This window comes from Falco punctatus (assembly GCF_963210335.1).
Source record: "Falco punctatus genome assembly, chromosome: 3".
Classification (NCBI taxonomy): domain Eukaryota; kingdom Metazoa; phylum Chordata; class Aves; order Falconiformes; family Falconidae; genus Falco; species Falco punctatus.
This window is the reverse complement of record NC_137582.1, coordinates 12,254,703-12,270,147: the sequence shown is the minus strand read 5'-3', so window position 1 is coordinate 12,270,147 and position 15,445 is coordinate 12,254,703. Positions and strand designations below refer to the sequence as shown.

Genomic DNA, 15,445 nt, shown 5'->3' with positions numbered 1-15,445 from the left:
CATTAAGCCTTTTCAATGCAATATTGTCTGCTTCTCTGATCATGGTGTATGTTCTTGGATATATAACTGTGTATTCATATCTGTACAACAGTGTAGATAGATACTTGTACCAGGTACAAGCTTATATCATCAAGAGCACCTTGAGCTGCTTTTTGTTCTCACATGCAAATCTTTTAGCTTGGTGCAAACACAGTCCAGTGCTTAAGCTCTGATTCTCTCAAAATACTACTCGGGAAGAGTATCCTGGCACTCTGTATAGTGCCATATGGATATGAAAATGTAGCAAGGACGGCAGGCTGAAGCAGGTGTATCTCATAATCATGTTTAGTTAGTCAAATATCAGTCCAAGAAACTAATCTTAAATCAAGCATCTATAGAACTACCTATTTTATCCTTTCACGCATCCCAAATTGTTTCATTTCCACAGTTTTGCTGATGCTCTGCTGATGCTCTTCTAGCCTGCTGAAGGCTGCAAGGAGAAAGATGGCATGTGTGGTCCACCCAGACAGTGAGGTGATGGAAACATGCCAACAAATGTGGGAAGGCAGCAGCCCTGAAAGAACAACAGGCTCAATATTTACTGGTGCTTATATTTTCCCCTTGAGTCAGAGCAGAGGGAAGGGGAAAGTGCTGTGGGCAACTTCCCTCCTCTGAGTTCCACCAGCTTCTGCACTGGCACCGTGACCTGCATCAAGCAGGAGGGCAAATCAGTGTGTTTGAAATGACAAGTTCTGCGCTAGCTGTCTTTGGTGTGTATGATGGGATGCCAAGTCAAGAGGAGCTTTGAACTGGTGCTGCTCAAGCATTCACCTTCATTATAAGTTCTCTGGACAAGGCTAAATGTATTTTAACCCTAAGAAGGTATGTTAGAGCATACCTGGAAAAATAATTACCTAACTAAGGTAGAGGGGGAACTTAGAACTGCTTTTATGAGACAAACTACAAATAAAAAAGGGATTTAAAAACATCTTCCACCCTCTGTGTTCTTACAGACAAATTCTATTCTCCAAGCATAGTTTCTGTCTACAGTCTATTGAACCCATCTTGTTCCTCTGGAAGTTGCCCTTGAGGCTTACCTGGACTTGCTCCCTTGAGTATTAACAGCCCCAGGTGTCTTAACGAATTCCAAACTCCCAGCTCCTTTCACGGTCCCTTTCATGTGCCCCCATGCTGTTATCCGGGGGATGACAGCAGGAGAGGTTGTTCCAAGGCCAGAGCCATCTTCCGCCTCCCCATAAGGCTCCACCTGACCCAGCATTTTGTCCTCAGACAAGCAGAATGTGCACCCACTTACATGTCTAGGAGGTGCTGTCCCACACTACATCTACACTGCAGACTTTTTTTCTACAGACTTGCAGGATTTGTATAGAAGAATTCAAATACATGTTATCCGAGGCGGAGGGTGGGGATGGGGTAAATGCCCAACTTCTTAGCTATTCATCGTGCAGGCAGAAGTGGAAAAAACTGTATTACTAATCCCACAATATTGCAGTGTAGATAAGCACAAGACAGAGGGTGAAACTGTGATTTGAGGGAATGGATATTGTGTCAAGATAGGTAGACTCAGTTGCTTCAAGCTGTTAAAGCCATGTTAGAGTATACCTTGGATGCAGACCACGTGTGCCTTTTTGTTTTTAAGCATCTGTGTTTTGATAGGTCCTTTTCCTGGTTTCTGCCCATGTTTTCAGACTATGACTATAGTCATGTCATCCTGATTCACCCAGTCATAACCTGGCACAGTAGTATCAATGGTGGTGTTACAGGTGGATCACTAGATGACAATATTTAGTGTTAAGAGCTAGCTGTCATTTGGTAGTTAATATATTTATTACCAGTGGTTAAGGGTCTAAAATCAGTTGGTAGGAACATGCTAGGGAAGCTATGCTTAAACTGGTTATTTTCAAATCAACTGGGCCCAAAGGAAATCACCCCAGAATACCTATAAAACTGCCTGAAATAATGTCATAGACATTAGTGCTTATCTTCTCCAAACTTGTGGAGGTTGGATGAGATTCTGGAGGCCTGGAACTCAACATCTACTTCTCAAAAGTGGGAAAGGATTAGCTAAGGGAGGATTATAGGTCAGCTAGTTTAACAAAATTCCCAGGAAAAATAGTGAAACAAGTAGATTATTAAACCTGAAAAGTGATGAGGAGAAGAGAAAAGGCTTACATAGATTAATTAAGTATAGCTTCCCATTGATAAATCCTGATTCTTCCTGACAAGGTAACAAGTCTTCTGGGTAGAGGTGAAAAAGCAGATGACATAATCTTCCTTCTATTAAAGCTTTTGGAATAGTTTAGTTCATTCTATCTGGCCCTGGCTTAGTATGCGAATGTAATATGAGACTACAGTACCATGAATGATAACTTGCTGGAAAACCATACTCAGTAATGAAAGTTTTACTAAGAGAGTCACTGGATTGGAAAACAGATTTCAAAATTTAAAAAAATATATCTGTAGAAGTCTGTATTTGGATACTAGTTCATGTTTTCAGTCAGAAAATTACATGGTAGAGTAGGGATTATGCTTTTAAATGTGAAGATAAAGGCAAAAGAAACTGGAAAAGGGATTTGAGTTCATCAGAAGACACTGGATTACAGTTCAAAATTATCTTGATGTATGGGAGAATTGTGCTGCAAGAAGGATATTAATTTTATTAGTGACAAATACAGAGCATGGTGTACTGGCAGGAATAATCAGCTGAACAAATACGCCACAGAGGTAATTACTGGCTGGGCAGCAGTTCCTTAGAAAAGTTACACAGATGACAGTGAATAACCTGAATTATGTCCAGCTTTACTTAGTACTTGAAAGATGTTGACTGAAGTCATGGTTATCAACTGGAGAGATCTTACAATAAAGCAGTGAGAAAAATAAGGCAACTGACTTCACATGGGATTGAAGAGACTGTGGTCAACAGGAGAAGATGAAACTAGAGGAAGGAATTGGGTAATGTTCTTGATGGAGAGAGGAGAGCGATAAACAAAGCTGATGCTAAGAGGGAGAAAACTAAGGGGTTTGGCTTGTGTTTTTTCAGTTTTTTTTCCTCCCAGTGTGGGCAGGAGAAATGAAATAAGCTGAAATGAAAGCAAGAAGGATTTGAGTGTTAGAAGAAGGAAGACTTGTGGTGATAAAAGCATCTGGTGGAAGATTGGGATTGGAGTCTTGAGTAACAAACAAGGCCCAGATCTTTCAGGAGGGGCCTTAAGGTTGCATGTTCCTGATGTTGGTAAGAGATGCACTAGGTGGCCTCCTGAGGCTCCTCCCCAGCCGGGGATTCTTCTGGTTTCAAGGACGTGTCAAGACACATTCTGAAAACTGAACATCTTTAAGCAACTAGAACACAGTCAATGGTCACATTTTTCACAACTTTAATATTCAGAATTGTTTGCTTACTTTTTACTAAGGTGCATATCCTCAATTTACATTATTGACACTGGCTTTTAGGCAAATATTGCTCGTAACTTGTTCCTGTTGTCCAGGTGACAGAAGTGATATTCAGAAACACAACCTTGTTCAGAGTGTAAACTGAAATCACAAGCATGTAGTAGTTGACTGAAAGATACAAATTGTCAACCAAGTGAAATTATAGTGAATGTCATTCTCTGTGTTCATTGAATATATAATTCACCATAAATATATCATTAATAAATTAATTAGTTATCAATTCCAGTACTACATGTGACCCTATGTGTGTGGTTTTTCCCTAGCAATGATGCCTTTCTTGCTGTTTGGCAGTGGAACTGCATATTTCATGGTCTTCTCCTTTGTTACAGGTTTTGGGCTGGATCCGAAATGGGGAGTCAATGTTAAACGCTGGGCTTATCACTGCTAGCTCTTTGCAGGAGGCAGAGCAGTTACAGAGGGAGCATGAGCAGTTTCAACATGCAATAGAGGTAAAAGCACAATTTCAGTGACCATAACCAGGTAGTCCTGTATTACAGTTCACGAGCCTCTGTAAATAACATTGTTGGGTTCACACTACAATATTTTGAATTTAGGAAAAGCTGTTGAAAGCATCTTATGGTAAAGACATAAAAACACTTACTGGGAAGGCGGGGGTTTTGTTCTTGTTCATTTGGAGCTGCAATTCCAGGTGAACACATCTCAGTACCTCTTTGCATTTTTGTAAAGTGATAGCTGTTCACAGCAATTTCACTGAAAATGGTGTTTCCCTTTGTTAGAATACAACACGTAATCCTCATTGTTGTAGTTTAGAATAAATGCAACAGCAAACATCAGTTTTGTGTATTCTGATATGGTCCTTTAATGTTTCCATTTTTGTTTGATAGTAGGTTTTACAGTAATTTTTGTGTGGTGGTGTGTCCATCCTCCTGCCATGACTTCAAACTAAACTTACCAGACTGGACATACCTCTGCAAAAAATTGACAGAGACCTTAAGACTGACTGAAATGCAGTATTACTAATAACTGATATGCACTATTGAGGAACTTAAGGTGATATTGATTATGTATAGCTTACATTTTTTAAGAATTTGACTTCTGTTGAAAGATTAACCAATGTTATAATTTGGGGAAACTTTTTTGACGTATTCTGTCTTGCAGTAACTCTTTCAGTTTATTTGCTATTTGGTGGTTTGGTGGAGTGTTGCTCTCGTTCCCACACACACGCACCTTTTTTTTTTTTTACAGTTTGCACTATATTTACCCTCATTTTGAGAGCTCCTAAGTATAAAAATTATCAGACCTTTAGGTGTTCGTCAGTTTAAGAATAAATTACTAGGAAGCTTGAATTGTTTTTCTGGATCATTCTGTACTCTGATAAGATAATACTTATTATAGTTAGGGGTTCCAGATTTTAGGCAAGTATATGTTTACACAGAGAATTACAGTTAAAAATTTGCTTACAGTGAATGGAGAGTTTTCTTTTGTTATTGGTCTGCATGCCTGCACCTTCATTTGCTCACTGTTGATGTGTAAAAGACTGCAGTAAAGCTGTGAGGATAGTAAAAGCAATCAAGCCAAAATAAGATACAACCCTTCCATCTTCCTTTTCCTCACCATGAAGGGAAAGAAAATTGACTTGAAATTCATAATTATAACAGTGTACTCCAACATAGATATGCTGTGTGTGGCTTACTGCTAGACAGTGGCCATTGCTTGCAAGCTGCTAGTCATTGTTGATTTGATGATAAATCTCTACAGGATTTATTTCCTTTGTATTTGCGTAGTCAAGTCATGCAGTGACTAATATTAGACAGTTCTTTTTAGCTGATGGGTGTTTGTGCATGTGTATAGAAGTGTCGTTGACACAGTGGAAATGTGAGCCTTTGAGGTCTTCAAGAAGGTGAAGTACTCCACTGACCTCCTGAATTTTCACCTCTTGCCAGAAAACACATCAAAGCGCCCTGCAGGTTCAGCAGAAGGCAGAGGCAATGCTGCAGGCTAATCACTATGATATGGATATGATCCGGGAGTGTGCGGAGAAGGTTGCCTCCCATTGGCAACAACTGATGCTGAAGATGGAGGACCGTCTCAAACTTGTGAATGCTTCTGTTGCCTTCTATAAAACTTCTGAACAGGTACAGAAATGCTACATAATCTGTGTCTGTCTTGGGTAATTCTTCAGTGTGGCACAAACCAGCATTCCCTAAAAAAAATGATTGACTAGGTTTGCTTCTATTTACTGATCTGATAATAATTGCAGTTATAAAAAAAAAATGCAAAAAGCAAATCCTCTTACCCAGCTGCCTTAGAAAGACAAATTATGTGTTGCAGCCTTTCAATATATAAAGTGGTCTTATAAGATGACTTTTTACTACGACCTGTACTGAGGGTGATGAGACACCAGAACAGGTTGCCCAGAGAAGTTGTGGGTGCTCTGGAAATACTCGAATATCCCTGGAAATACTCGAAGTCAGGTTGGACCGAATTTTGAGCAACCTGATCTAGTGAATGATGTTCCTGGCCATGGCAGGGGCATTGGACTACAGATGATCTGTAAAGGTTCCTTCCAACCCGAACAATTCTATGATAAATGAGTAGTAGCTAGATCACACTAACTACTAAGAGACTACAGTGTAACTGATCTGGATACACTCACTTCAGTTAGCGAACTTCCAAAGAAGGTACACTACCAAAGTGCAGTGATTATTGGTGAAGACTGAAATCTTCATCTGCCTCTTCTATCACCCTCCCCTTTTAATATTCCTCAGATTCTTATTTTTAGTAAAGAAAAGTCTTGTAGAACATTTTCAAGATGAAACATACATACAGCTGCTTAGTTGGATTTCGGCTTGTTTCAAGAAGTTTTGCTTAAACCATAAACAAGTTACACAGAAGTTTTAATGGAAGTACTTTAGATGGCTTATTCTGGTTTTTGGGGGGGGGGGAAGTCAGAGAAAAATCAGCTTCATCCTACTTGTCTGCAGAAAAGTTGGGGGAAGGTTGGCAGGGTTGCTTCCTGTGCAATCATATCTTAAGCCTATCCTGAATTATGCAGTCACAGAAGCAGATAAAGATGAGCAACTCTAGGAGGGATAGTCTTCTGAGAATTCCACTTAAGCAGGCCAATGCTTGCAAACCTTCAGTCAAAGTTTGTTGCTTTCTCTTAAGTCCCAGTCAAAACATGTCAAAAGCTAAGGAATATCTAAGGGGTGGATTCGTTTTCCATTTTTTTTTGGCTTGAATTTGAGATTTTTGTCTTTACTAAATTATATTTGAGTTGGACTCCTTTCTCCTGATAGGTGTGCAGTGTGCTGGAAAGCCTGGAGCAAGAATATAAACGAGAGGAAGACTGGTGTGGGGGAGCAGACAAACTGGGTCCCAACTCTGAAACAGATCATGTTACTCCCATGATAAGCAAACACCTGGAACAGAAGGAGGCGTTCCTAAAGGTAAGGTTTGCTTTTTTTTTTTTTTGTGGTCTTCTGTGTCTTGGAAAGCATGCAGTCAAATGCTTACTCTTACAGTGCTGAAATGTATGTGGAAAGCAGCAGTGCCCATTCAAAAGCTACAGGTATGTCCCAAACTGCAGAGATGTGGTAAGTGACATGTTAACTGCTTCTGACAGCAATTAGGAGAATACTGCCAAGTGCATAAAACTGTAGCCAGTTTTTATAAATATATTTCCTGTTGAACTTCAGTAAATGTCAGGTCTCCCGCTGTGACTGAAGAGGAATTGGGAATCACTGCTTTGAGCAGCTGTCATTCTAAAGAATGCTTAAAGGCTGCTGCTTTGGAAGAGGAGTGACAGTCACATAGTGCCTTTGCTGCCTGTGCATCAGGGCAGCTCTCAGATGTTCTTGGGACTACAGTAGAGTACAGAAGGAGGAAATTGCTAGACAAGCATGTGGGAGTAGTTGGGTTTGTATGGTAGTCTGCAGATAAATGAAAGGTTTCCATTCCAACTAGTGTCCTAGTGGAGAAGCTTGATTATAAATGTGTAACGGATGCTTGCAAAGCAGTGTAACTAACCCTGTAACCAAAAGCTTTTTCCAGCATCACCTTGAAAAACTACTAACAGTATAAATCTTATTTTTATTAAAAGCTGTTTTGTTCTCATGCACAGATGAGAACATTCAAAAATACATTAACATAGATCTGACTGTACTGTCAAATAGATCTTTCTGCAGCTGGCGTGTGAGTTACCAGTCTTTGTTTAAAAACAATTTGAGAAATTACTTCAAACCGTGCTAATTTATGTAACCTTTTACAGTAGCGTTTCATGTTCTGCTTATTAAAAATAAAGCAGCAAGCCCATGTGTAGTACTTGGTGTACATTAAGGTGAAGGCAGCTGAGCTGAGTCTTGGCAATACAGCAGCAAGGTCTGAAAGCTCTCAAGGCCTTGCCTTAATATATTAAGGGCATGTCTTAATATTTTAGCGCTTTTGGTTTCAGTTCAGTGAAGTGTTTACTTTTTTGTTTAAAGTACTGGTGGATGTTTTGGAGTATCCAGGTGAGTATGTAAGCATGTGCACTCTGTTTACACAGTAACTTCAGGTGGCCCGTGGCACATGGCACATATACAAAACAAACTTCTTTGTGAGTGGTGCTGAAAGCTCTAGAGCAGGCAGTTGCCTTTCAGGATCTTTGGATAAAAATGTATAGCATTTTGTTTGGGGTTTTTTGTTTTTGTTTGGAGCTGGTGGTTTTTTTCCCCACTGCTGGATGAGTAAGGATCAACTGCTATTTTTTGGGAAAACTATTTTAGCCATTGAGTTGGCTTACTTGTAGAAGGATTTAACAAGCAACCTTTTCTAAAATTGGAGAGGGTGGGAAATGCATAAAAAGGGGATGGGGGTGAGGAAGGTCCTTCCTCTCTTTCTGGATGTGTATTTGTGCATCTTCAAATAAAGTAATACTGCTGTCTCTCTAGGCTTGCACACTGGCTCGGAGGAATGCTGATGTCTTCCTGAAATACCTGCACAGGAACAGCGTAAACATGCCAGGGATGGTGACACATATCAAAGCACCTGAACAACAAGTGAAGAGTAAGGGGTTTCTCATCCTTTTTTTTCCCAAAGAATGTGATCGTCATATGCTGTGGTGTGTGTGATGATGGAGTGAAGCCTGCCTGCCCAAGTGGAAAGGGTTCTGTCAGACCTAACAGGAAATAATTAAAATTCCTCGCACACTTAGAAGGAGCTGCCAGTCATCACCTTCTCTTATACCCAAATGAAGTTGCTTTGAATTTATCTCCTGCTTACACTTAATCTTCTTTCAATTTGAGACTCAAATGTGCTACTTCTGTTGAGAAAATGAGATAGTAAACTTCCACGTGATAATGTTTGGTCTGAAGCCAAATGGGAGCTGATCACTGCAAGCTTACTCTGTTAGTGCGGTACATTCTGCGAGTTCCTTGGGTGTACCAGCGTGATACAAGATAATCCCTTGAATGATGCCCTTGGACCTTTCATGTAGTTGAATCAATATTAAGGAACTTTATGAAGTATAGGACTTCATGTTTAAATTAGATGCGTAGATAAGTAGTAGCTGAGGTGAGGCAGGAAAAAACTATTACATGGGGCTTTGCTTTTGCTGGGATTAGTTCAATATAGTACAGCTTTAAGGTGCAACGTGCACTGTGGGGAATGGAGTAGAGAGAGAAATCTGTAAGTCTTTCAGGGACAGAAGTACAGAAATTAGTAGTGTGTGCGTAACTGATGGGTGAGATAGGTGGAACAGAGATCAGAGAGATTCAGGAATAAATATTGCATTTTACTAATTTATTTGCCAGTCGTATTCTGCTCAATGAGTTTTGAAGCTGTGACTGAACACTCAGGCCATGCTACAGACTCAGTACCAGTGAAGTCTAATTGTCTGATTAATTGCTGTTTGCAGCTGCCCAAAGGGGAGTTATGCAGAGGATGGAGCCCAACTCAGAGGAACACAGCAATAGGACCAGAGGAAAAAGTTGCAGCAAGGGAAGTTCTGAATGGATATAAGGAGAAACTGTTACAACAAGAGTGAGAAAGCACTGAGTAGAACAGGTAGCCCAGAGAGGCCTTGGGAATTTTTAAAACTCAGTTGAACAAGCTCCTGAAAAACTTTGAAGTTAGTTCTGCTTTGAGGAGGAGATTGGAACAGATAGCCTCCAGAGGTCAATTCCACTCTAAATTACTTGATGACTCTATTAGAAAAGGACATGCTCACTGCTTCCCTTTACTATAAGGCAAAGACAGTTTGTGTTAAACTTACCCGTGTACCTGACAGTACTGAAATTGAAAATCAACCTTTGTTGAATTTTTTATGTCAGGAAGATAATAGCATGTTGACCATACTTTTAGCTCTAAGGAAATAATTGGATTTTGGCAGTTGGAAATGTTGAGCATGTAGAGCTGAGGGAAAGGATTTTTTTTTCCTCTGCCCCCAAGACGCCAACGTTTATAGAATTGTACATGACAAAATCTCAACACAAATGCTGGCGGTATCCATAACTGAAATGTTGCTGACATCTGTCACTTAGCTCTTCTCTTAGTATAGGACAAAGAAAACAAAGCAGGAGCAAGCAGGAAGTTTTGGTTACCACACTTGCAAGTTTAAGAGTATAAGAAAAATGTTAGGGCTTTTAGACAAACTTTTAAAAATTCAGTTTTGACATTTGTGTGGAAACAGTCATTCTGGGAAAGGTAAATGTGTTCAGATGAGGAAAATACAGAAATGTCTCAGCTAACGTCCTTAAGAATAATTATGTGTCAGAACCATAATGCTATACATGTTCTGTGTACATATAAAATCCTGGGTGAATGATATATGTTAAAAAAGCAACAAAAAACCCCACCAAAAATCCCCAAGCAGGAAAAAAATAAGTTATGTGCTCTAACGTAGTGAGTTAGTTGTTCCCACCATATGCCATATAATATATGCTTCTGAGAATTAAACATAAGTCAAGAAAAAATTAGTGAGGACTCCTTCCTTTGAGGTCTCAGTGGTATGGTGGTAACTGAGTAATTAAAAATCTCTGGTATTCTTGTTCAAATATGCATGTAAGAAAAAAAAACAATCTCTTTTCTAAATAGAGGAAAAAAATAGTGTGTTATTTCATTTTGGTGCAATCGAGGTTACATGTGTTCTGCTGGACTGTTACACACTCATACTCGGGTGTATGCTTGAAACTGTGTGTCTGTGATCAGTATATAGTATATAAATGAACACTTTCAAAACCTTGAGTAACCCTCAAGTTTCTGCAGAACTGCTGAATGTTTTTCGAAAGCCTTGTTCAATAGCATACTTGATGGTACTCCCAGCTGCAGATTATGATGTCTAGAAAAGCAATGTCTAAAAAAATCTAGGAAAAGTTTAGGTAAGCACGTGCCTCATGGGAAACAGTTATCACAATGGTACTGAACTCTGAGAAGTCCTTCTGTCTCTTTTTACCAGTGTAAGTAATTTCCTTGACTTGCAGCTCGGAGTATCCAAATACTGTCAGACACCATGCCAAAGCTATATTTTAGGAAGGAGTTGTGGCCTAAAACTAAAAGCAGGTGGATTCAGTTGTTGACAATAGTTGTAAGCTCAGAAATGGATCATCTTTGTGTTTGCTTCCGTTGCTAGTTTTGTGTGCTTCTTCGTAACCTGTCTGTGCTGTATGGGCTGTGACTGAACATACTGTGGAAGTTGCCTAGTGATGCTCGTATTTTTAGATTGGTTGTTAGAGAGCGCGTGGTGCATAGACACAGCTGAAAGCTCACCGAGCCTGGAGAATAAGCTGAAAGTTTAGGAAACAATTCTAACGAATGTTGGAATCAAAGAAAATAACAACATCAGGGACTTAGAGTTCAGGAGCCTTGAGACAGAGCTGCTCATCCAAACATAGTATTAAATACTGATGTTCTATATTTTCCTTCAAGTATTTTATATAATATTTTTGCTCTTCCTTGTCAGTCCAGGAAATTAATGACAGTAACACTAACAGTGCCCAGCCAAATATCTCTCACTGCCTTGCCATCTGTATCATGTCCTGACGGAACAAATGCTGTTCCAATTAGCTACACTCACCTTGCTTGCTCTTTGTCAGAACTACTTTGCTTGGGTCACTCTCGAGATGTCTCTTTTTATATGGTGTGTCCAGTTAGGTGTATTGCATTGTATAATGATAATTGTGTCCCACCCCAACCCTTGCCCCTCAAAATCTGGCATATATTCTGAGCAAATGTTTTGGAGGTGGTGTAAGGCAGAAATAAAGCTGAGAAGGCCGGTGAGGCTCATAGCAGATCAGCTCACAGCTTGGCTAGGGGACAGATCAGTTGAGGCATATTTGAGGGTAGCCTGCCCAGCAGGAAGAAAACCTTGGCCACAGTGACCAGATTCCAACCAAAAGCAAGTCCTGGGTGATCTCAGCACTCTGTGGCAACTGGGAATACGGTGCTTCCAAGCAGGAGGATGTTGGCAGCATTGCAGACAGGTTTCATAATCCTTAAGGAGGCTGTGACAGGCAGTTATAATTGGTCTAGATAGCTGATAGATGTTTTCTCCTCAGACTCCCTTTATTTGAGCTTCTCTGTCAAACTGTTTCTTGAAGTCGTTAGCCTTTGGGATGTAAGGCATGGTTGGACCCACACAGTGGGGCAGGGGAATGCAGAGGCCTGAAGTGGCCTAGCACCTGATAGCCTCCATTCATCATTATGAGGCGTATCTGGCTGTGGGTGTAAGTAGAAAAGCAAGTAAAGCGCCATCGTGAAGAATGAGCCTTTTTTGTGCTCTCTCCTGTTTTGTAGTAAACTTCCCCTTGAGTTCTGTGCACTTCCAACAGGGTCATCTGGCAGAGACAGTGAATGTCCCGGTCTCCGTGTGTGGGCAGCTTGCCACCAGGCTTTGCAGGAGCTACGAAGTCTGGTAGGGCTGCTGCTCTGGAAGAAGCAGCGGGTGAAGTCAGCTTCACAAGAAAGTGCTAGGATTTCTCTGAAGAAAAGAAAAAGAGTTAAAGGAGCAGAGTTCAGCAAAAATTTTGTGCATATTATAAGCAAAAGGTCTTTGCTGTCCAGGAAGAATTTATAAGCCAGATATGTGGAACTGCAGGTTAATAGTGGAATTTGGATGTGACTTTGCAGTGGCAGACAGTTTCTGATACTCAGGAATGGAATAACAAATTGTGGAGTTAATTATTTGATTACCTGTAAATTCTCTCAAGGCTCAAAGAACGCTCATTTCAACAAGTCAACTTTACTCAGTTACACTGCTGTTGGTTTGGGTTTTTTTATTACTTGGGTTTCTGTGCATTTCATATCTGCTTATGTTGCATCTGTTTGTGTAGCGACCTAAGGTTATGTATTTGCCCACATGTATTAAATTATTAAAATATTTTTTAGGAGACTGGTCTATACAGAAAAGGTGAGGGGTTTTTATTGCAATTAATAGGAGATGTTAAGCATGTTGTGATTACTTGCTCATGCTCGTTCTTTCTGAGGAAATGCCAAGAACCATCTTTATCAGGCTACATTTTCAGTTCTGTTATAAGCAGTGGCAAACCTTTGTATGAAAATATTTGAGAGTAAAAAGATGTCAGTAGTAAGTTTTAATTGCATCTCTAGTTTCTTTAACCAACATTTCTGTAAATAATAATGAAAAAGGAACACTGTGTCATGAATATCAGGGGAAAGAGCAATACAAAGAGTAACAGAAAGAGTAACTGGATTGTAAATTCTATAATATAAAGAACTGCTGATTAACGTGATATTTCAAAATTGGATGTCATAACATCTGTTGAAACTGTTTACATTTCTTCAGATATCTTGAATGAACTCTTCCAGAGGGAGAACCGTGTGCTGCATTATTGGACCATGCGTAAAAGACGTCTTGATCAATGCCAACAGTATGTGGTGTTTGAAAGAAGTGCCAAACAGGTGAGGCTTTTATATAAAAATCTTCTTCAGTTGTGATCAAGGTTTAACAAACACTGACTTGTCCCACAATAACAAATTTACCCTTGACTTTAGTATTTCAAATGGCAGAAAGATCAATGATTAAAATATAAAGTAAATTTGCTTTTCCTTTAATACAGAACAGCTAAATACACTGAGGCAGGGTGTCTTTACTGCTGTAACTTAAAGGTAGTGTTTTGCTTCTTCCAGCTTGATCTGGTACTGGTGAATCTCATTTCTGCAAACTTGCATTTGACAATTTGTTACACTTTTTAACTTCTACACACACACCTGATTTGACCAGGGAGATAACAGGCAGCAACATTTTACACAGATGTTGGGGGAAAAAAACTTCATATAATTAAGTCAGTTGGCAGGTCTAGGAAACTGACAAGCTGGATAGCTCGTTAAACAATAACTGAATGACTTTGGTTTTGCAATATGCATGTACTTTTTTGTGGTTTCTTGCATGGTACCACCTCTTTGTATTTTTTGTGTTTTGTTGAATTTATCAGCCTGGAAAGAGCTATTAAGTAACTAATACACACACAGAAATTTCCCTCACTAATTAAAACACAAGCCATAAAAATACGTAGGAGGTTCCGAGGCAGAATTGGTAACTGGAATGATCTGCAATGCTTTTTTACGACTTTTTTTTTTTTTTTTTTTTTTTAAACTGGATATAGGACAAAGAAAGGAAGCTATCTGTTCCGCTTCTACAGAAAAGGACACAACACCCATGGTGTGAAATATAGTTAGATCTACTGTACAGAACTCAAAAAACTAACTTTTTATTTCTTTCTGAGAGTCAGTATAGACAGTAGCTTAAATACTAGTGGTCTGTTCTGATCTCTTGAAAGATTCCTAAAGTCTGTCTTTCATGCTTTCATAAAGAAAGTAAAGTGAGATAAATTTTGGGAGTAAAGTTAAAGGTTAATACCTCTTTAAAATACCACCACCACCCCTTCCCTGCCCCCCACTCCACTTTTGAATAGCCTTAACTCCAGCCTCTGCCAAGCACATGACCTACTTGCTTTTGTATAGCAATTGCTAACAATCAAATACTGGAGATAAAGATCTGTCAGCGTTTTCATTGTAAATCCCATTTTTCAGCAATCACCAGTTCAGTCGTTGCAAAGGAAACCAAACCATATATGGACTCCACACTGATTAGCCAAAAAATGGAAATGTTGTCTTCATTTAGATTTTTGTTTGGAAGCTGGAAGAACCTATTCTTTGTGCTTTCAGAACTTGATGCCCTGCAGTGGGAGCAGATACCATAGTAGTTTGCAAGTGAAATGGCAGGCTCTCAACTCATTCCAGAGTTAAGGGCTCACCTGATCACTAAATTGATTGCTCCCGGTTTTTGTATGGAGATACTTGTCTTAAGCATGCAATCCTGAGCCTCACATGAAATGAGAGCTGATCTAAACTGTAGGAATTAACGTTAAGATGAACTTTCTGTCATTGTGGCTCTGGAGAGCTGCCAAAAATTTACAAAAAGGGGCAGCATTTGGGGAGGCAAAGTTTTTTGTTTATCATTCATTCCAGCATTGTGTAATAAATCCACCAAAAAGAGGTGGAGGTTAAAAAGTTGAAAGTGAGAAGTATCAAAATAAATGTAATTTGTAGTATCAACTGTGCTGTGCTGCTTGTCCTTGTCATTCTTTACTTGGAAAGATCAACATTAGAATGACAAGGAGTATCATACAGGTGGTTGGTTGAAATATCCCTTTTCTTGATAGTAGTCCAAAGGTTGTTAGTTTGTTTCCATCAGTGACTTTTGAAATGCGCAGGCCTATAGCAACAGGCTTGCATCTGCACAAGTATGTGACTAGGTAAATGGTACCCTAGCATTCATGTTCAGCATTGAATTTTGAAGGCTTTCTACTCACTTGCAGGTTTTTATACCAAGAGGCAAAAGCATCCGAAGTGGAAGGAAGAGAATCAATGTTGTCCTTGTTGAGCTTAAATTGTGGGTGCGATTATAATATGAACAATGCCTTTGCTGATTCAGTGTAAGGTTATGCTCTTGAAATAGACATATCTGTTGTCCGCCAACATAGAACTTTTCCTGTTCTTGGTAATGTGAATGGAGAAAAGGGTAACTGGAAGCATG

General features: G+C 39.6%; 1 protein-coding gene across 4 annotated transcripts in view; it reads left to right on the top strand.

Moving 5' to 3' along the window:
- Nucleotides 1-15,445, top strand: part of TRIO (trio Rho guanine nucleotide exchange factor) — a 254,214-nt gene that overhangs the window by 143,053 nt on the left and 95,716 nt on the right. For all 4 annotated transcript variants that reach the window (XM_080381109.1, XM_080381107.1, XM_080381108.1 and 1 more), the window contains exons 16-20: nucleotides 3,780-3,899; nucleotides 5,355-5,546; nucleotides 6,711-6,860; nucleotides 8,343-8,457; nucleotides 13,193-13,308. In XM_080381109.1, the coding sequence (XP_080237235.1) occupies nucleotides 3,780-3,899; nucleotides 5,355-5,546; nucleotides 6,711-6,860; nucleotides 8,343-8,457; nucleotides 13,193-13,308 (693 nt within the window). The remainder of the gene's footprint in view (nucleotides 1-3,779; nucleotides 3,900-5,354; nucleotides 5,547-6,710; nucleotides 6,861-8,342; nucleotides 8,458-13,192; nucleotides 13,309-15,445) is intronic.